The following is a 21,827-nucleotide window of genomic DNA, read 5'->3' on the forward strand; positions in this document are numbered from 1 at the left end:
ATTTTTTCAAATTCACTGGATTGTAAGAGCATTCCAACAAATCTTATCTAAAATTCATTGTTTTTTATCCACCGTCATCGTTAAATAAATGATTATTGCATCATACACAGTGTAAAATAGCCACAATGTTATTTCAATCGTTTGAGATTATAACCGGTTGCACTCGATCGAGTTTCAATAGAGATCTTAGGTGCCAACCGTGGATGGAAACGCTCGGATGACGCTAATGACACTCGGGGCATACTCGATATAATAGTCCTAATCCCGGGTGAAATGACCAGTAGTTTGGTCTTAAAATTATGAGAGGGTAAAAACCGCTAATTTCTCGGCATTTCCGCAATTCTCTATCCTCTGGGCACGATATCTTCTAATGATTCAGCTACCTCGAGAGGGCGATTGGTTCGAGTGGGCACGATTACCGATTGGATAATAACGTCAATGTCTCAACCATCGTTTGCCCCGGACTTGTGGCCCCGCACTCACCGGACTCATTACCCCACTGTTGGCAATGAGTCAAAGCTACTGAACAATACATTTCATTCGATGAATCTGATGATGATGATGATGGGCTTGAACTAATCTAGTTTTGTTTTTAGATGGATAGAGAGAAAAATTCCTGAAAAATTATGTGCTTGTTCTGTAATCTGCTGGTCAAGACAATATTCGGTCAAATTAGGGAACAGTTAGGCACTTTTTTAGTGAACATTCAGGAAAAATCCAGAAGGTTTTAAAAAAATATGGAGGGTTCACTGAAAAAATTCGTAACTGTTCCGTAATTTTTATTGAATACTATTTTCACTGGGAGATTATGGAATAATCATGAGTAATTTTTTTTATTTTCTCTGCGTGTGGCATTGTTGGAGAATATTAAAATTTCATGGAGAATTGGCCAGACATTTCCGGAAGACTGACATTGAATTCGTTTTGACAGGAAAATGGGGGTTTGATTCGCGAATTTAAACATTATTTTACTGAAAATTTAATGATATTCCAGCAGACGATGAAAATTCATGAATTTTCTACAGTTTTGAGTGACATATTGAACTTAAATCAATTGAGATTTTAAATAATGGATTTGTCAGATGGTTTGCATTGTCAAGAATATTTATCTCAATTTTTCCCCTCAAATTTTACCACTTCTAAATATTTTAAGGTTTACCTTCCTTCAATGCATATAATCCTTCATTGTCTCAACCAAAATTATGATAAAACCCATCCTTTATCATTAAAAAAACAATGCATCCACTATAAACAATCCGAATAAATTTCATCAGTACAAATGAACTATTTGAAACAATTAATTTGTGCTTAGCAACTGGATAAAGTAACTAAACCCGTCACGTCTTAAATCTTATCCTGATCTCAACCGTTAAAGAATAAAAATGTAAAAAATAATTGTAGACATATTAGCACTCTCCGCGATAAGTGCAAATGAATAAAAATCTTAATACCACCGAAGTGATTAAAGAGAATCACCAGTCCGTGAGTTAGAAATCACTTGGCAGGCGCAGTAACGCCACTCACTTCTCGCGGAAATTGTATATGCGTTTTATTCCCCCTCCCCCTCTTTACCGCCATTTTTAAAAATTTATTTTTCAATAAGAGGAAGACCTGGGTCTAGTTTCTTGAGAACTGCGAAAGCGGTTAGCCCGTCAAACTGGCATGTATGCGTCTTTCAAACGTTATTCTTCTCTTCCTCAAGCGTCTCTCGTTGAAATTGAGACGAACACTTTACCCGCAGTATATACCAAGTTAATGCGATATAATGCGGTTTGTTGGACACACGCGGAACGTAATGCGATATAGGTACAGTGTACATTAGAGTCCGGCTTATGCAAACTATATATTTGTGTTTATGTGGTGTACTCGGGGTAAATACGTGATGCTACGTATAACAGAGTGTCAAATATAAATTACTTCATATATCTTCACTTCTGGGGGAATTTTAATTGCTAATTAAGGAGGATTAGTTCGCATTCTGATATGCACGTCTTCGAGGATTTTCCCCCAGAAAAATCATAGAATATTAATATTGAAGCATTTGCACTCTCAACATTTTTTGGAATGTGATAATCTCGTATGTAATGACGGAAAAATGAATTTTAACGAGATAATTTTAATTATATTCACAATTTGATTGCTTATTTTCAAGCGAATGGGATTTAGAAATTCATTTAATCGTTTGTTTTATTTTCGCCTGCCTGACCCTCACCGCCCATCACTCCCTAGTCCTCTGAATTAATTTTGAAGGGCCAGAGTCGAACCGGATTATTAAAGAATTTCAGTTGCACGAAGAGAAAATTCATAAATTTTTCATTATTTTGAAATAATTCAATGATTTAACCATTCACCCGCCACATCCCATTGATTGGGTGTGTGGGATTATCGTTAGGTCACAGGTGTTCGCAGGTATAAACCGATTTCACGTGTGGGTTTAGTCACAAAGGCCGCCCGTTTGAGTTTCAATAATTTCAATTGTGCAATAGTGATTCTGGGTTTTTTTTAGCAAGACCTCGAGGTCATTCCTCGAATGGTGAAATACCATTAATTAGAAATCCCGAACTTTCTGAATTAATCTCAATCCATCAATTTACAAAATTGAGATCTGAAAAGTGAAAACTGAATGAAATGATAAAAAGAGAGATGAAAAAGGTATGAAAAAATGTAACGAATGAGTTACGAATGCGGAAACGTAATGGCTTCATGTGCTCCTCGGCTATTAACAGCCGAGTAATTAACGGATTAGAATCTTTCTACGGTTTTATCAGAGCAAGCGGCATTTTCTGTGGGACGATTTTTCATCGGTAGACGCTGTGATAAATGATTTCATTATTTTTTTAATAAAGTTTTTCGTATCAAGTTTACAAGGCGGAACGCTAATGAGAATCATCCTGATGGGTACCTTAATCACTGGGTAGAAAACATGAGTGAAATTATTTTTTTAATGGGAAAAATGAGTCGTTTCTCACCGACGAAAAGTCAATAAAAAATTTGACGTGATTTTTTGTTGGAAAAATATTTATTTTTGGTATTTTAATGAAAAAAATGGAGCGAGAGAAAATGGATTTTGACCTTTGAGGGTATTAATTAAATAATAAAAACGAGAACAAAATATTTAAATATAAAATTTCCCAATATTCGTCGCCATTTTTTCATGCCCAGATCGTTCAGTTTAATTTTCCACATTTTTCACATTTCGATCTGCTTTTCAATTTGTTTTACGTAACAAAGGCAGTTGATTCATCATTAAAATTACACTGAATCATTGAAATCTGAAGCATCAAGCCACTGGCCCGTGTGAAACTTCAACTCAAATTGAAAAAAAAAAGCCATTTTAATTATGTTTTAATCCTCAATGGACCGTGTTTTGTAATAGCCGCTTCAATTAACCACGTTTTCCCGGATTAATGAGTTCCCTCTCGTCGTCCCGCCTCATCCGTGTTCCCACACCCCTCCCTCTCTCCCTCACTCGCTACCCCCGGGGAATCCCTCAAACTGAGTAATTGCAAATCAGAATAAACGGTAACAAACAGATGGCAGGGGAGACATTTGAAAGAAAATTTTAATTCCTGGTTCTTGGAGACAACTCACAAAGTTTAACGCGAGATCACGAATATTGGAATATTTGTGGGTGGGAGGGAGAGATTTGCGTGACCGAATGAGCTGACGAGCGAGCAGTCCCACCGAGGGATGTCACCTGCGCTTTAACCGTTCACAAGAAAAAATTTTACTTTTTTTATTCAATGGAGGAAAAAAAACACAAATTTTTTCTGATTTTATTGATTAAAATACTCAAATAAATCGAATTCTTTTGGATAACGTAACACTCTTAGAAGTCTTTGCTTGTTCTAAGAATATTTTAGATAGAAATAGAAAAGAATTTTTTTATAATATAATCAGATATAATGGAAAAATCCAAAAACGACTGTTGGAAATAATTCAAACAAAAAGAAATTATTTTTTCTGTAAATTTTTCTTCATTATTGGGGTAACGATGAAACCATTAACTGTTCATTTAGTAGAAATAAATATGTAGATCAAAAAAAAATCCTAATGTTCAAAATTGCAATTAGAGAGTCAATTATGTCTTCAGATAAACTCCATTCCTCTCACGTGATGATCTCAATGTGATTCGAATAAATAATATTCTGGGTGTGAAGAGCATTAATTCTCATTGATTTTTCAATGAAATTATAAATTGTCCATAACAGAATATGAAAAAAACTTTGAAAAATTGCACGAAAAATTGTGAAGGAAAACTATTGACCGCTACAGTCAATAGGGAAGAAGTGGAGGTTGTGCCTGAGGAATACTAGATCCTCAATTTTGATGAAAGAAATATGAAGCATTTGGAGCAGAGCAGTATGAAAGAAATGGAAGAGACCTTTCCAATTATCTGAAAATTCCAGTCCTCCTGACCTCTGATTAAACGAGATCCGACAGCGATTATCTCACCAACAAATTGGCCTTTCATTTATATATATTTTTTATTAAGATTATTTCTTGGTTCCATTCATTCGCCCCTCCGGTTTCCTCAACATTTCAGAAGTACTCTCCTTGAATTACACGCCCGGGGAAAGCCTTTGTGTATATCTCTGGCTTCTGATTTTCTTTTTATCATCTATGTTGCAATTTAGTTTGCGGTCTACGAACGTCAATTCAAATTAATGGCCCATTCGTCATTTATGACGACAAAATGTATAATTTATTATCAGCGAAGAACATAAAAAAGTCAACGAGTTGCAAAGTGCTGACCTTTATGCTGGTGGGAAAGGGTTATTTTTCAAAATTAAAAATTAGTACTGAGAAAAATAGTGCATATCATACCCGAGCCTTGGTAAACAGATCACCTTCCCCCACGTGCCAATTGCCTTCGGAGCCCAAAGCAAAGAGGACAACTGCACGTAAGGAAAACTGATATGTTTTCCACGACGAGATGTGGATTTTATTTTTCATACTATGGGACTTGGGAGACTAAATTTTCGTAGCCTCATTCACAAAAATATTTAATGCTGAGGAGAAAACACTTTCAATCAATTTTCAATTTTCATCGTTCAATTTTTTACTTGTCAGAGCTTTTCAAATGATTTTTCCTCGCACCTTCTGCGGTCCACCTCCTCGAATTTTCTCCTCTCGAATCCCTTGTTTTCCATCGAAATATATCTGGACGAACAGTACACGAGTATGCGGCACACACTTGGAATTCTGTCTCCGTGACGATGCTTTATGATCACGCGATTTGGCCATAAAAATGTCAGTTCATGGCACAAAATACACAGTCAGAATTTTCAAGACAGATAATCGAAGCTTAAGGGTGAACTAAAATCACGCGTGCATGAAAAATGATGGAAATGAAACAAGCGACTGTTGGCCATAATTTTAGTTTCATGACGTTATAAAATATTTGTAATGTCAGAAAGAAGTAAATAACCGACGTGAATTATCATCAAACACTAATCAAATCTCAATATTTAAAAATCAACGTAATTATGATTCATGCAGTGGACATCTGCCAGTAAAATCATCTCCAATACGTCCAATTGTTAATCAATTACACGAGTCCTCAACGTGATTATTAATTTTCTATCATTTTATCGAAGCTATGATGACTCAAAATGAAATTCTTCGCCTCTTTCACCAGATAAAAATTGGAACATCGCATGATATTATGTACATACATTCCACTCGATAGTCAAATAATTAGTTACGGTTTTGGGATTCCGTTGTAATTATAAGAATCAGGTTGACTTGGGATATCCAGAGCGAATAGCAAAAGATTACGTCGTTGAAATTCCTCGTTGTTCATCCGTCCATCACTAGTCAGGTGCACGTAAAACAATGAATTCCTTCTGCGTTGGTGTGAGAATGATTTCATAAATATATGGCCTTACGATGTTGCCTCGATACACATTCATGATTATTCATAAGATAAAATATTTCAAGCGAAAAAATAACTCTGATTCAGTTACAGTACCAATTATTTCAAATTCTTCGAGCATTTAATGCCACCTCTTGGAGGCATTGCAGACAACAATCGAACTCACCTAGTGATGAAAAATAATGTAACCACTTGAATTCTATTCTTATGAGGCACCCAGTGCCATTACACGTCATTGTTAGATTGCAACATAATGTTGTAATAAAATGGAGGCAAACTTTTTATTCCCATTGCACCCCAGGTGAAACACGGGAGAGTGATCCAAAGGTACCTGAGACATTACCGGTAGGCCACCAACGGCCTTGTCTTTTGCATTCGCCGCACTGTACTCAAGCATAAAACATTACCTCAATATACGTATTGTATGTGTCACTTTTCCTGCCTGAGTACCTTTCACCAATAATATTATAACGTGTTGGTGGTACAGACATATACTAAACAGACTTACGCTAAACAATTGACATTATATTATTTTAAATGATTATTTGGAGGGAGATAATGAGAGCAGACCACCCATGATAATAATTACAGTCTAGACTATCTAATTGATGTAAATAAAAACCTACGCTGATATTAATGAAGTTAACATCACTATTGATGAAGACATCCTAATCTGCACCCTGAAGATGATGTATATTCAGAATGAATTCGTCTTTGAGAAACTCCTACACACTTCGTTCTTACGATTTTGTTGATTTGTTTTGATTTTATTAATCCCGCTTATTACATTTATTTCATGATTAGACCTCTCATGATTACACATTATCGATACTACTCCACTACGATTTATTATTTTTTTATTGTGTTGTAATTAAAATACCGTAATATCACATTCACCATTGTCTTCATGCATCAGAACAAAAAACATGGATGCACTTCGACTGATGCTATAATCATCAATTAGATTATAATCATGCTCATTAAGAACTTAGTGATTTTCGTTTTGAGTTGCAATACCCGAGCCCTTCCTTATTTGTGTTTCAGATCCTTTCACCAATAAACCAAATAAATCAAGCAGAGTTCATCATTCATCGACACTACATCTCAACTCGTACCTGCCACATACTAACGCACACGAATTCATTGAATTTGATAAACAACAATCGACACTGCCATAAGCCAACGAATAGTGAATTAATGAGATCAAAAAATCTGAGATAGATAAGATGAAACGTGTACGGCGGAGCCGTGAACATCAGAGAACACTAGCGAGGTCAGACTCGATGACCTGTGATGATGAATGAATACAATTAAGCAATAATTAGTGTAGATAATCATCGCACTGAGAGGAGTAAGGTAATTCACCCAAATAAAGACTTGAAATTGAAAATTATAATATAAGATGTTGGGCGTCAGTCAGCCAAACAATCCTCCATCAAGTTTACGGCACTCAGCAAGTTTCTCTTGTCTCCAACGGACCTCTGGTGACGGAGGACATCGTGCCAGAACATCAACTCTTCCTCAACAACCAAATTTACAGTTGTCCACGGCACAGCATTACGGTGGTCCTAGTTCCCTTCAGCAGTCGTCATCGAGACAAGTGGAGATCGATTGTCTTCCTGAGAGTAATGACTATGGGTTTGTAAGAACCCGACCTAGATTACGTAGCACAAATTCAACTGTTCTTCGGGAGGAGCAAGAGCGTCATTGTCAACAAAAATTCTATGATTCTGAATGCGTGTACTCGCAATCCTCGAAGATTAAGGATCGTGAATTACTGGAGGCATCGAAGAGTCGGGAAATAGTGAAAAATCAGAATCCTCTGCGTGGTGCATTGATTCTGTTTACAGCATCAACATCATCCTGGTGGAAGGCGAAGCAAAGGGAGGAGTTATCAGTGGCAAATTCATTGATGACCCCCTTATCTTGTGGCTCAGAGACCAGTAGGAAGTGGTCAAACGGGTCCACCATGACGCCTCCATCATCTGAACGGAAGTGGCTTCCTCTGACATCATCTGGAGCGCCATCGAGTGAACGCAAGTGGTCTTGTAATTCGATAGCCTCGCAGGAGAATGACAGGAAGTGGACAAGTGCATCTGTGTCACCAACCTCAAATAATCAGGACCGCAAGTGGAGGTCCTTGGGTGCATTGCTGCGCACACCAGTGGCTCAAGTATCTCACACTAGTCCTGGTGCATTTGGACAGAACATGAGTGTCTCTTTGATTGAAAATGGTCATGATAATCCACGCGAATGTTCAACAGTTGGACAATCTGGAAAGACAATAAGGTATCCTCAACCCACTTCTTATTCAGCGAGGGTCTCACGAACAAGTAGAGATACGTACAGAGACAGCGGTGATTTCTCCCAGAGGTCCAGCAAAGTCAGCAGAAGACTCTACCAGGATTCCAATGATCTCTCTGAGAGTGAGGATCAGAAGAGAAGGACAAGACACTCGGAGGAAGACGCCAGAGATAAACTCAAGGGTCAAACAATCGAAGCACGTGCAATATCAACAAGATCAGGAAGGGCACAGAGTTTTTATCTTCTTGATGATTTTCTCAAGCCCCAACCACAATCAACAAAGTGTTCAATGAACTTTCATCTACCTTCATTCTATAAAACTGAGAGGAATGCTAGATTGAGTGAAACTAAACCAGTTAGCGTTAGAAATCCAACAAATATAACGCCACCACGTCGTCATAATTCAAGTTCAGACAGTCTTGAAGTTGCAACGAGTCCATTACCACCACCGGTACCACCACCACCACCACCAGAAGCAACTGGCATCAATGGTATTGGCGGTACAAAGGAGAGGGAGAGACTCGATGCTGTAAGGGAGAAAGAAGGATGTCCCTGCAAAATGTGCTGGGCCAATCTTCAGCAGAGATCATTTCGGGATGAGGTAAGTCACATCTCATCATGCTAATCATCTGACTGCATTGCCCTCATTAGGGAGAAGGATGAATTTCGTTTATCGTGAAATAGTTAGATTTCGTCAATCATAGGTTTTGCAATGCGGTTAGTGCTCCATATATCGTTGAAATCGATCAACATCTGGCCAATAAAAGTGAGCGTGAGTTTGTCGAGTCATTGTCGAGGAAAGGGGGGGGAATCTCAATCACGATGTATGGCCTATTGCAATACTTTTGACGCTTTTTGCTTTGGGATTTCAATGTCCAGACGTTCACGAGGCTATTGAAAAGAGCGGGAACAATCTGAGATATTTACAGATGGATAAATCGATATTGAAATGCATAAATTACTGTATTTTAGAACAGAAAGTATCGGAACTCTCCGGCAATTTCGACAATATTTTCTCAACTCTCCGCAGGTTGTTCGATAATTACCGCGATTAGATGTTCTCCATTAACTTTATCCTTCCAGAACCAACATTATTATCTCTCGCGTGACGTGTGACGAAACGATGATGACTCCAATTATTCTCCCCGGTTAACTTTCATTAAAATACGAATGCATATTTTTTTTTTTTTTTTTTCGAACCGTTCAATTGGTGAAAGGCTCGGGCTTTTTTCCCCCATTAAAGTGGCCAATCAGACATTGTCAACATGCATGTACTTGGTATTTTAAGCTGAATGATGAGCTTGTGCCTAACCAATCTCGTTACATTTTTATTGATTCTACTTTGTTGGAGAAGCAACTGCCGACGAGCGTGTCGTTCGGATAGGATAATCGATCGTCACGTCAGGGGGAAAATAGAATAAAGAAATGTGAAGAGTACTGGTACGATACAGATATAAAAAAAACGAGGTATATACTATAGGGAAGTATTTTAGTTCAATATTTTATGGTTGCGATAAAGGGGCTTTCGGTACAAATTGTTCGATGGGCGGAAGACACCAGATTTTATCGATTGAATGGAGGTAACGAGGGCTTCAAGCTAATGGAGTTGTGAGCATAATGTGCAGTGGAGATATAATTTCTTTTCTTTAAATTTTGACGTAGCCACTTTTAGGGATAATTTCTCTTCAAATATTTCTCCTATTTTTTAGTTTTTTTTTCTCTCGTTTGATCGGAAAGTACAACTGTATAATAATGCGAACTATCGAGCCACAAATTTCACTGTTTTTCGTTTAATATTCATTTTTTTATTTATTAAATTAATAGCAAGCGATGCTAATTAATAAAACAAGCCGTTAAACTTGCCGTTTCTCAAAATTTTTAGAATACTTTTAATGAAATAGAAACGTAACTCTAGTTTTTTTGGAACATCTCGAAAAATCGCGAAATTATGTAATTTCTTTGTTTATATTCCGGTGAAAAAATGAATGTGTACGTGAGTAGAATTATCCTCGGGTTCTAGACGATTTATAAACATTATTTTTGATAATTAAAAGTGCAATTCTCGGCTGTATCAAGACTATAGTCATATCCTGAAAATTTTTATTTTTATAAGAAGACAGTCGATCATTTCTAAGAATCACAATGATTTTTTAACTTCTTTGTTAACCAAAGAATGAACTAAAATAATGGTAATGGTAGAATGCGAGGAGTGACACGAATTGAGAAGGTGTTGAACAATGATTCTAACGAAGTAGATGGGGGCTTTTCGTGTAAAGATACCGGTGAGAGAAGAAAACAGTTTCAAGTGGGATCAGTGAGGAGATCCCGATCAACGATACAACAATCCCTTCTGTTACATTTTCATAAACAGTTTACATAAGAAAATGCAAAATCACTTTGAGATTTTTCTCACCATCTCAACAAAAGAATCAGAGAGTATTTATTTTCATATTTATGAATATGATTGCATAAAATGAGAGAATGGGGGAGGAGGGGGATTAGGTAAGTCGGTCACGTGCGAAGATATGGGGAATGACATGAAAGATCAGGGGAATTGTGCGATTCCCATAAGTTTTTAGAGTATCTCACTCAGGTGGATGAATAGGAATCGGTAAATTATGAGAAGATTTCTAAGGTTTTACGGTGAAACAGATGTTACGGTCGGTGCACTAGAGGTTCCTCTGTTCAAGGTACTGTACAAGGAAAAGTGAAAGTTTTAATGAGCGATCAATTGTGCGATGAAGATAACACCGGAATTTGAGGTGATACGGGAAATTGGAAATGGAAAAATCGATGATAACCGATAATGGTATGAGTGACGGTAATTTTTGACTGAAATTTGTCATTCAATTTGTGGCGAGGTTGGTGATCTTCTAGGGTCCCTGAGATTTCAGTTTTATTTAAGAACTACATACTCTTTTTATTATAATTTAAGTTTTTGATAAATCAAGTCACAGTTGACATTGAATTCTCAACGTTGGGAATTGGAACTCAGTTGAATATCAAATTATTTATGGAATTTTTAAATTTAGGGTCGGAGAGCAGGATAAGTCAGTTAATAATTTTGAGCTGATATTTTTTGGATAATTTAACAGGTAAGACGAGAAATTTGTACAGCGGTTTACATGTTATGACGTCACAGGAGTCATTGAATAGGATTTTAGGATAAGGTAGGAAGGGGAACAGGGAAAATCTCGATATAATTTAACAAAAAAAATTATTGAAAAAATTGATAGTCCAGAGGATGGTCCGGCTGATCGGGTGCTCTCCAAACTGATCAATTTGATTATCCTGTGAATGAGAATCGTAATTTTATTAAATACACAGTAATTCACTTGATATTTCAATAACTAAATTTCCTCCGAGTGAATGTTTATGAGAAGATTCTCCTTTTTAACTTGAAATTGCGCAATTGATTTTCTTACAGTCTAGAGGAAAATATTCATTTCTTCAAGCAGGAATGGAGGACATATCCCTCATTAAAAATTTCCAGCTGTCAAACCTTTTGTTACAGCTCTAATGCATTACGTAATAATGTAGATATTACAAATCCCAGATGTATTTCTCACAATTTCCAACCCAACGGGAGATAAATGGACCCCACTTATGCATCTAATTGAATAATTGGAGTTGATCTGATAAAATCAGAGAGTGAATATGTAACTCGAGTCATTTACGGTGTCATATCATCCATTTATTAGAAGCTTATTGCACATTGGTACATTTGTGATTCTTCAGAATAACGATTGTTCGTATCAATTCCCAACATCTGAATTAACATATTGTTCGATCGATCCATTGTACGACGATTTATCTAGATCGTGACGACGATATACCAAACGGACGAGTCATTGCATCTAATCGACAGATTAAAAAATATGAGGGGGAGGTGACGGTTCCATTTAAAAAAATGAAATGTGAAAATTCGTCGAGACTTTTTTTTTTTTTCGTGAATTCTGCCGTGAAATGCTGCTGGGAGACTTTCGAGAATTCTTTCGTTCGAGGGCTGATCGGCCAAGATCGAATATCTGATATTGAGTGAGAGCTCGGGACGTGGATATCTCACGGTTAAGATCGTTGGGGTCGTATCCCCCTCCCACCACCTTGCGGCAATGTCCAACGGTGCGTCCAATACAGGGTGATTTATCGTCATTAAAATGCGTTGCCGTTCGGGTGGAGAGACCTCGTTGTTTATTCCGTCTTTCTTTTCTTCTTTTCCATTTATTCTTCAAGTTGACGGCTCGTCTCCGGGATCATCACTGGTGGATAATGCTTTTGAAATACTTTTTTTCCGGGGAGTTTATTGTTATAATACAGCCTTTTAGGGTACATCTATCGTCGTGAGTCATTGAAAGAATATCTTATGGTGTGAGTCCCAGTGTTTTTCGAGATTTGGGTATGCCCAGCTATTTTTTTAAATTTCTTGTTGAAATAAAGTTATACTTGAAATTTTTTAAAAGCAATCGGAGCTCTCTAATATCGGTGAAGAGCAGTTTACATAATTTCCAACAATGCTTCGCACAGATGACAGTGTCGGTTCATTTATTTTTAGTCATCAAATTTATCAATCAAATAACGTGAGAAAATTCAATAAAAATCATCAGTATTTAGCGTTTTTCATATTTTCCACAGAATTAGTATTCTTTTTAGAGAAAAGTAATTTATCTCTTTGGGGAGTTATCCCACATGTCGAAGTCAACTTCACTTAATGACCATTATTTATTTAATACAAGAACACCTTTGGGAAGCGCATTCTTCTCGGTTAAATAATCCCATTTTTTCCAATTCTTTTCACTCAATTAAATTGACAAATTACACAATCCAAAATGATAAACTTCTCGAGTTCGTTAGCTCCTCCCCTCATCCCTAAAAGGGCCTCCTGCATCGGTAAAATATTCTGTTGACTTCCATCATTCATCCTCGACAATTTTACCCTGGAATTTCTTGTCATCAATGTCAAACTTCAAACATTCCCCTCAAACTTCCTGAAAAAATATTATGCTTTGTCACAGTGTTGCGGTCTCCGGTGTCTGAGAGGAATGAAAAAAAAAAACGTATACACTTTAAAGTGTTTTTAACCGGGTTGGCTTTTAACACACACTAAATTGGTGCAGATAAACCCTCCCCCTCTCCTCCTTCTCCACCCCTCTCCGCGGCAGCGCCCGGGTCAACAAACATTTTCGTGAGCCCTGGTTATTCCACATTCCACTTTTGACGTTTACTAAGTATACAACTGCTGAGGGTTTATACTTTTATGTAATCTCCCTCTCATTCTTATCTTCCGCATCACGATGGTGAATAAACAAATATCTTTATGAGAGATTGATAAAATGAATTGCATAAAGACCTTTTTTCTTCTCCATCAAAAATACTTCTAACACTTAATTGCATAACTTGTCAATTTTAATGTGAAATAGTAAATAATTAATGATATTAATTTGTTACTATATCATTTGTAAAATCCCATGAGTTAAATTTGTTGAGTTCATGAGTCGTTTTATTCATCTCTTCCATCCTTCTGTACTCTCTCATGATGAAAATAGATTCAGACTAGAAAATAAAGCATTAAAAATCATTGAGATGGGCGTGTTGTGGATCTGCAAATAAGATGCATACCAAGGGAAAGTGGAGTAAAGATGCAGGCACGAACATTGTGACCCTTCTCATGCCAAAGTGGCATTCGGCCTAACTATTTCTGAACCTCACCCGTATAGACAACTCTTGTCCCCTGGATCTTACTTCTCGTGCAACTGTTCCCAGTTATAACCGAATATAGACACAGTATTATATCTCTGAAGTACACGTGCATTTTAATTTTAACATTTTTCTTCGTTTCTGATTGACATGAATGTCTTGATGTTTATTCTATAGTTAATGGTTGTTTATTTTGATTTATTCGTTTGATTGTTATCGTTGCTCTGTTAACGTTACAATGTTAAATTTTAAAGGAAATCCTGTCACGGATGTTCGGAGCAAGTAAAGGGCTATTTGGATCGTTGATGTTGTTATGAACATTTCAGCAATTTATGTAATAATGTGGGGAAAAATTAATTAATTCTTTAGCACGTGAGAAATTAATTTTTTTTTATTACCGCACAATGGTCGATTACAATTCATAATAGTCTTGCGTCAGTATTTCACGGTGATTACAAAAACAAATACGATTTTTCATGAAAATTAAATGAATTAACGTAAACTTTTTATCGTGAATTATCGTCCCTTTGTTATTATTGTCTTTTGTCGTTTTTATCTTCATTTTATGTGGTACGTGGATTTTGAATTGAGTGCATTCAAGTGCCGGTGAAACGGGTAGCAAAGTTAATCGCTCAATAATCGGAAGGACTTTATGCATGAACTGACAAAACCGCAAGAGACCAATACATGTTACCAAGTCTTTTCGTTTCTACCGTAATCCAACAGAGTTTAATCACCCGTGATTCTTCTCCTCCCACTCCTCCCGCCACTACCTGTACAATTCTTTCGTTGATGTTTTATTGTTGATACGAGAGCGCCATCTCACGGTGGAATACCTACAAAGGTAATTGTAGATACGGTTTTTGTGGGTATTTATCGACATTCTCAGCGGTTACCGATCGAGTTTTCGGGGGATACGGGGCACTGATGGCAGGTGGCAGCTCAGGCATTGAATATTCACTCGTGAAAAATCAAAAGTTGATAGAAAGACATTGTATATAGTACTCAAAATTTTGTAATTTCAATCGATGTGGAAAAATATGTAAATTAAATTATATAGGTATATTTACTATTTAAACCACTAGATTAATTTGTTCTTCAAATATATCATAAATTTACACAAAATATAAATTAGATTTTCTCAAAGAGTCAATAGTATTTCACTTCTGATAAATTTTTGTTCATTAGACATTTGAAATTTCAAATAATTTTTACTGAAATTCGATCTTGCCATTTTTTTTTATAAATAATATTTAATTGCCTTCTACTGACAAAAAGATATTTTTTATTGGGGTTTATTTAAGTCTCACAATTTTTATGGAATGAAGGAAACGATTAAATTTCCGGATTTTCGCGTAGGAAATCTCCAAAGTCCAAACAATTCACTTTCATATTTTTTTCAATAAAAAATGTCAGTGTCCTTCAAACACACACAAATATATCAGCACTCAACCCTTTATTCTCGTCTAGCCAATTTCAAATCCCATAAATCTTGAAATTAGAAACTAGCCATGACCTTTTGTATTCCCAAGTGGATGCTCACCTAGCCGCCCTTGCAACTCCACCCTCAGTTACCCTGACCTCTTCCGCCGCGAGTTTTTCCAGTCTCTGTGATGGAATTTCACCGGATCCCTTCAATTTACCTCAATCCCCGTGATATTTCATCTCGTCGAAATAACCGCATCATCACTCACAACAGTTGTTGCATAAAATTTATCAATAATCTTGAACAACGTCGAGTAAACCGAGCGGCTATTCCAAAGAACCTTGGAAGAGTATTTCAAGACTTCAGTGGATATTTATTCAGCACGATTGGCAATAAATACGATAGTTCATATCGCGAGGAAAAGATTTAGATATCGAGAATATTCTTTTCACTGTGAAATATTAAATACCCGATAAATACGCGCGTACTGAAATGCTGTAAATTAATTTAATGTCAAAATTCCCTTCCCCTTGAAACTAATGCCTCCGCTGAAATGAAAATAATTAACCAATAAATGTTTATGGTATTCCCCAGCCAGAGGATTGAAATCGACTCGTTAATGGAGGGAATGTTTCTCATAAAATCCACAAATCTACGAATAACCGAGTCATTGGAATGCCACGACCTTTCCCCACATATTGACCGAATTAATTCGAGCATGAAACACCATTAGAATTCATCTCGCACGTATGTTAATACTTCCCCCTTCCCGGAACGGATATTGCAGCAATAAAATTGTGACATAACGACTTCATGAATTCGATATTTGACTGAGGTAGAATCTTGTCTTCCTAGTTCATACAATACTTATTGGTAAATCAGTTCAGTAGTACTTTCAATGATTCTGTCGATTGACAATTGACGGAATAATTTGAAATGAATTTCTTTGTCAGGTTCATTGCGCTCTGGTCTATGAAGATTATTGATAGAAATTATGGAGAGATTTAACCTGCGTCTTAGTCATATCGGGACAGGTAAAACATGGAAATTTATTCCACGATCTTAACTCGATTATGAAACAATTTATGGAAAAACTTGATGAATAATCATAGTCCAGTTTTTATTCGGTTGAATTATTCTGGTTGGCATAAGTGCAGTCGATGACAAACATCACATGGTAGGGCAACAGCTGATTCTGCATCTATTCATCTCCTCGGGTGAATCTATTTCTCGATCATTGAACCCGATTATGAAAGAGAATTTGGAAAAAAATTGATGAATAGTCATAAAGTGCTGATTTTATTCACTTGATTTTTTTTTTAATGAGGAATTCATGCAACAGCGGAATGTGAAATAAGGCAAGGGTAGTGGAATTTATGGTGAAGTTATTATATCGTAGGCGATGATTTGCTACGGTAAGATAATATTCATGGCATCGGACATTAATCGTAATTAACACTGGACAAAATGAGAGGCGAGTAGATCATACGATAGAGAGTGTAATTCCAGACTGATGCTCGATATATCAAGATTGGCAGAATAAGATTAATTGTTTTTTTTCTGCAGGAGTGAGTGTTCTAGTTTTGTTTAAAAATTATTTGTCTATTGTTTGACGACATCATGAATTTAGAGAATATTGTGATGGTCATTTATGCAAAAATCTGGCATTTTTCCTTCAATTTTTCCGCAATGAAGAGAAGTAAATTTATGAATTGAAATTCCAAATTTTTGTGAGTCATTACTATTGTTTGCTAGACAAATTTTCAAATGAATCGGACATTATTGTTCTGTGGACTAAGACTACTTTAAGATCATAATGAGATCATGTTCATGGATATTATATGATGGTTGGGTCCAGAGTTATTGGAGATTGAAATGGTCGTTCAGCTTCACTCACTTTTGATGGAAAACGTGGAATAATTTTTTCTCTTCAGAAAAGGTATCCGGTTGACTCAATGGCCAGGATTAACGATTGGGGCGTGCAATCGACGTTTCAGAAATAATTGCCGAATAGTCCGGACTGTTTCAACAATTAATCTCCATTTGTTGTGCCCTCGCCGCTTCATTTTTTTTCCTTCTGTGAAGCTTCAAAAATGGAATGAAAAATCCAGTCCAGAGATTATTTCACTCTTGATTCATATTTAATCCTAAATATCGGAGGGATTTCGTTACGGAGTGGATGAGTTATTCTGTTAATTTCAGGGGATGCATTAGAATGAGTTATGAAAGTATAATGATGTAGTTCCTCCATTATTTTCTATATGTTTCAAGATGTTTTTTTAAACCCTGAGTTTGACATTGTCAAGTGGTTGGTTTTTGTTGAGTGTATACGTCCAAACAACCGTGTATTGTGAGAGGTCTTTCAATTCGGGTCAAGTTGCTTCTCGAGAAGTAGCGAAATTGTATTTTGTTGACGTTGGAAAATGCTCTATTTGAATCAACAAATATCGGTGGAAATTTTTTGAGTAAATCGTGTGTGGTCTTGCTTTTTATTGAGGAAAAGTAACTGAATAATGAGAACTACTTGGATAGTCCAATTTATGGCACAAAATTATCTTCCAATCACATTTTATCACTATTTTCATAAAACGAGAATGGTACAACAGGCACGTCATTTTTAAAGAATTTTTCTCTCCGTGTATACACCCTCTCGGGATTTTTATGATTTTGCCTTTATTCCACCCTCAACCCCTACCGCATTTGCTGGATGACGGGGAAAGCCTCACTCGTGGAAAAACCTTGTTCAAGTAGTCGTCTCTTTTACGAGACTCCCGGTCAACAATGAAACTGAGATTAAAGTGTCAGAAAATTTGGCTTAGCCGCCTGGGTCCCTCCCTATGACAATCTGACCACTATCCCCCGCCACAACAGTCGGCTCTGAAACAAAAAAATATTTTATTGATTATTAATAAATAGTTTCCTTACACCACAAGGAAGTGGTAAAGCCAGATAAGTCACGTCTGTCTATCGATGAGTTTTTGATGAATATCTCAGAATCCAAGGGAGCTAGAAAAATTTTCATTACAATCTCTTTCGTAGAAAAAATTGAGTTCTACAATAAATGTAGATACAAAAATTTCGCTATTTCATTTAATTCATAGATATCGCGCAAAAATCCAACGAAGAGATGAGCCAGTGTGTATTTGATGTTACTTCCAAAATGTATCTGTCAACAGCGTAATCAACTCTAATTAGTATAGATAAAATTTCAATCGATACAAGTTCCATTATTCTTCAGAGAATAATGCCAAAGTGTCAGCCAAATGGCCCTGAGAACTTCTCAAACAACAATAACGATTTAATAACAATAGTTTCGTCGTAATAATTGCCCTTCGCTGAGTTGAAAAAAAAGTTGTGACGCAATTTGTGGAAATTGAGTTAGGAAAGAGCCTAAACTGCTTCATGTCATGTCTGTGCCTTAATCTGGCATTGGTCGGCACTAGGCTTTTGTGTCTCGACTCCACGGAGGCTCAGCTCCTTGACATTTGGAACCTTCCCGGCGGCATCTCAACGAGAAATAGAAGTTGAGGTAAAATGTGAATGAAAGAGCGAGTGTTCTATCCACTTTTATTTTTCTTTATCCACACCTTTTTGTCATTTTCCACTGTCGGGATTGAGAGGGCTGGACAATGGTGTTCACTCGGTTCTGTTGTGAAGTAGAAAGAAAAATCCCCGGGACGCTGTGAGTTTTGAAAATGTGGGAAAATAAAAATCTATTTTCTGATAAAATAAATATATCCGATAAAATAAAAAATTAAAAATGGTGAGAGGGGGAGAGGTGATGGGTCTCGTGGAGATATGAGGGCATTTTCTTGACAATTCAATGTCATGAAACGTTGAGTGACACTTTTCAAATCATTTATCTATTCGCTTCATGAGATGTTCAGGAATTTGTGGATTGAAACGGGAACTTTGAGATTTGAATGTCGAGAACATTATCCTATGGAATTTCTGCTTCAACTTCTCCCGAAGTGACATAGTTTCTAATCAAGACTGTCCGCACAAGTAGCAAAACACAAATTAACTGGGAGATAAAACTTTGTAATCTTTAACTTGATTTAATGAATAACTTTTCAACTTTTTAATGAATAAAGTCTTCCGCTCAATCTGAATTGTATCAGAAGGAAATAATATTTTGTTTGCAGTTTTTCGTTTGTTTACCCCCCGATACTTTTTCAATTATCTTCACATTGGCTTGAAATAGTGTTGGTGCATCGTGAATCAATTTCATCCACAACGAATGCATAATATAAAGTCAAATGCAACAATATTGAAGCAGTACATTGTGCAAAAAGTTCTTAGTTGGGAGAATACATATTTGCTGGACTCTAGAACATTTCTTTCTCTGCATATGAATATCTTTTATTCGTCTGCTATTTGAATGAACCCATAAGAGGTCATGCATGAGTCTAATGCTCCAGGAGTTTCAGAGCAATGGCCATTGAACTCCTGTCAAAAAAAAAGAAAAATCGATTTCCGCTTTTTTTCTCATGGATAAAAACCCTCCACTTTTAAAATTCATTCAAAAGGAATTTCCAGCTTGATAATCAGAAATTCCAGTCCTTCAATTGACCTGTTTTCACCCCCAATTTCCGATCAGAAATGTCAGATGAGATATTCCGATATTTTCTCATTTTTCTAAGCAAAGTAAAATTTCATCTCCCATATGAAACAATAATTTTCCATTTACGATCGGAAAACGTAATCATTTATCCTCCCAATTACCCAACAATTCGATGTAAAATTCAACAATGTAAGGAAAAAATCATATCCAAACATTTTCTATTCATTCACTGTCCCCCACCACTCCGAATAATTAATCACCACAATCCTCTTGAGTTCGAAAAGAGGTCAATCAATTTCCTACCCATAGAGCGAAAAATAATCGTCTAGGAATGAGTGGATGGTAACGAGAGACGAAAAGAATTTTCCTGAAAATAAAGGAGAAAGGAGAAAATAATAATAAGGGAACTGGAGTAAACGAGGAAGAGCACTGCTCTGTACCCCATGGATTGAGGGTGGGGCGCGTCACAGGGGATGCGAGATAGACCTGCGCGCAAATTTCCCGCGTTCAGCCAACCTCATATTGATCCCACCCCCGTTGTACACCCCCGTTTTTCCCACCACGAGTTCATCACACAGAATCGCAGAATCGTGGACTACGGGTGGTCCAGCGCTCATTTCTATTCCATAACGCGAGAACAATCTCGAGGAGAAGATTATTCCCGAAAAGTCATTGACGATATAACAATGATGGATCTCCTGCGATAATAATAAATAAAAAGAAAATACCGGGGTATATTCGACCGCAAAAAGTTCATTCAAAAATTTTCAATCAAAAGTTCTGTTTTTTTTTTATTTTTTTTTTATTTAAGTCAAGTTGAATAGTTGAAAAAAGTGCTGTGCTTGGAATAGTGAATTAATCATCAACAGTTGACGAAGTTGTGCTCAATATTGTGGATACATTAACTGATTAATTAATTGTAGGTTTATTGAGGAGAAGATATAATTGTTTCTCCCCTTGAAAAATGAACGAAGATAAAGGGATCAATGGTATTAAACTATCAACTCATTCCCACTCGGATTGAAATCCCTTTGGAGCCCTTCAAACATCCCTGGATTGACGCTAATTCAACACATATCAATATTTGTTTCAAAACTCGAAACATCGTTTCAACCACTCAGTTAAATAAATACGCGAGAGAAACTGAAACTAATCATTGCAAAGAGAATAAATAATCAGTTCGTCGAAATTTTTTATTCATCTTTCGAGCACTTAACATCTAATTACCCTCAATGTACAGTTAGAATGGCGAGATGAAAGATATTTCGCTCCATAAAGCATCGCTGAAAGCCCAATGAGACGGAAAATAAATTCCTTTCATGAGAGAAAAAAAAACGGAATAAAATTAACCCGCTCGTCTCCTAAAATTTGTTCCCCTCAGTTCTACATTTTCCACACAATACACTATTTTCCATTGACACTCTTGCATTCATCTTAATTTTTCATCATCTAATTACATCTTGACGAATCAAAATTTAAAAAAAATCCAATTGTTTAACTTTAAAAAAGGAGTAAAACATAATTACCGTGTAAACAACGCAATGTGGCTTCTCAGTAGCGATTCATCACCCCTGACATAGTGAATGAAGTACTAGAGATTCCTCATGTACCTCTCCCTCGCCCCTTTGCGTGCAGTAATAAAATTTCGATTGGCAAGGGCCATTTTTCGATTGCAGTTCACTTAAGTTCGTGAGTGATTCGTGTGTAGTAAGATTTGTCTCCAAACATAAACAAAAAAATATTTTGCTAATGATATCGTCTGCAAATGCTGCACTACCGTTATTATTTCATATCGACCAGTCTCCCCATCTGGTCTCCCTCCCCCTTCCTCCCGCCCCTTTGTTCATTTCAAATCAACGAGATTAAATCAGTAATAGTTGCGGACGTGTTCAATAATTCCTCATAAATTTACTCCATTTTTCAGTCTGAGAGAAACAAATTTCATCGGTATCTCAATTTAT

The 21,827-nt window shown here is 36.5% G+C and overlaps 1 protein-coding gene across 2 annotated transcripts in view; it reads left to right on the forward strand.

Annotated features, from left to right (window-relative positions):
- LOC135165360 (probable serine/threonine-protein kinase dyrk2) overlaps positions 1 to 21,827 on the forward strand; it is a 113,514-nt gene that overhangs the window by 36,921 nt on the left and 54,766 nt on the right. For both annotated transcript variants that reach the window (XM_064126569.1, XM_064126571.1), the window contains exon 2: positions 6,923 to 8,783. In XM_064126569.1, coding sequence (XP_063982639.1) covers positions 7,281 to 8,783 — 1,503 coding nt within the window. In that variant the 5' untranslated portion in view covers positions 6,923 to 7,280. The remainder of the gene's footprint in view (positions 1 to 6,922; positions 8,784 to 21,827) is intronic.

This window comes from Diachasmimorpha longicaudata, chromosome 8, assembly GCF_034640455.1.
Source record: "Diachasmimorpha longicaudata isolate KC_UGA_2023 chromosome 8, iyDiaLong2, whole genome shotgun sequence".
In the NCBI taxonomy this organism is placed as follows: domain Eukaryota; kingdom Metazoa; phylum Arthropoda; class Insecta; order Hymenoptera; family Braconidae; genus Diachasmimorpha; species Diachasmimorpha longicaudata.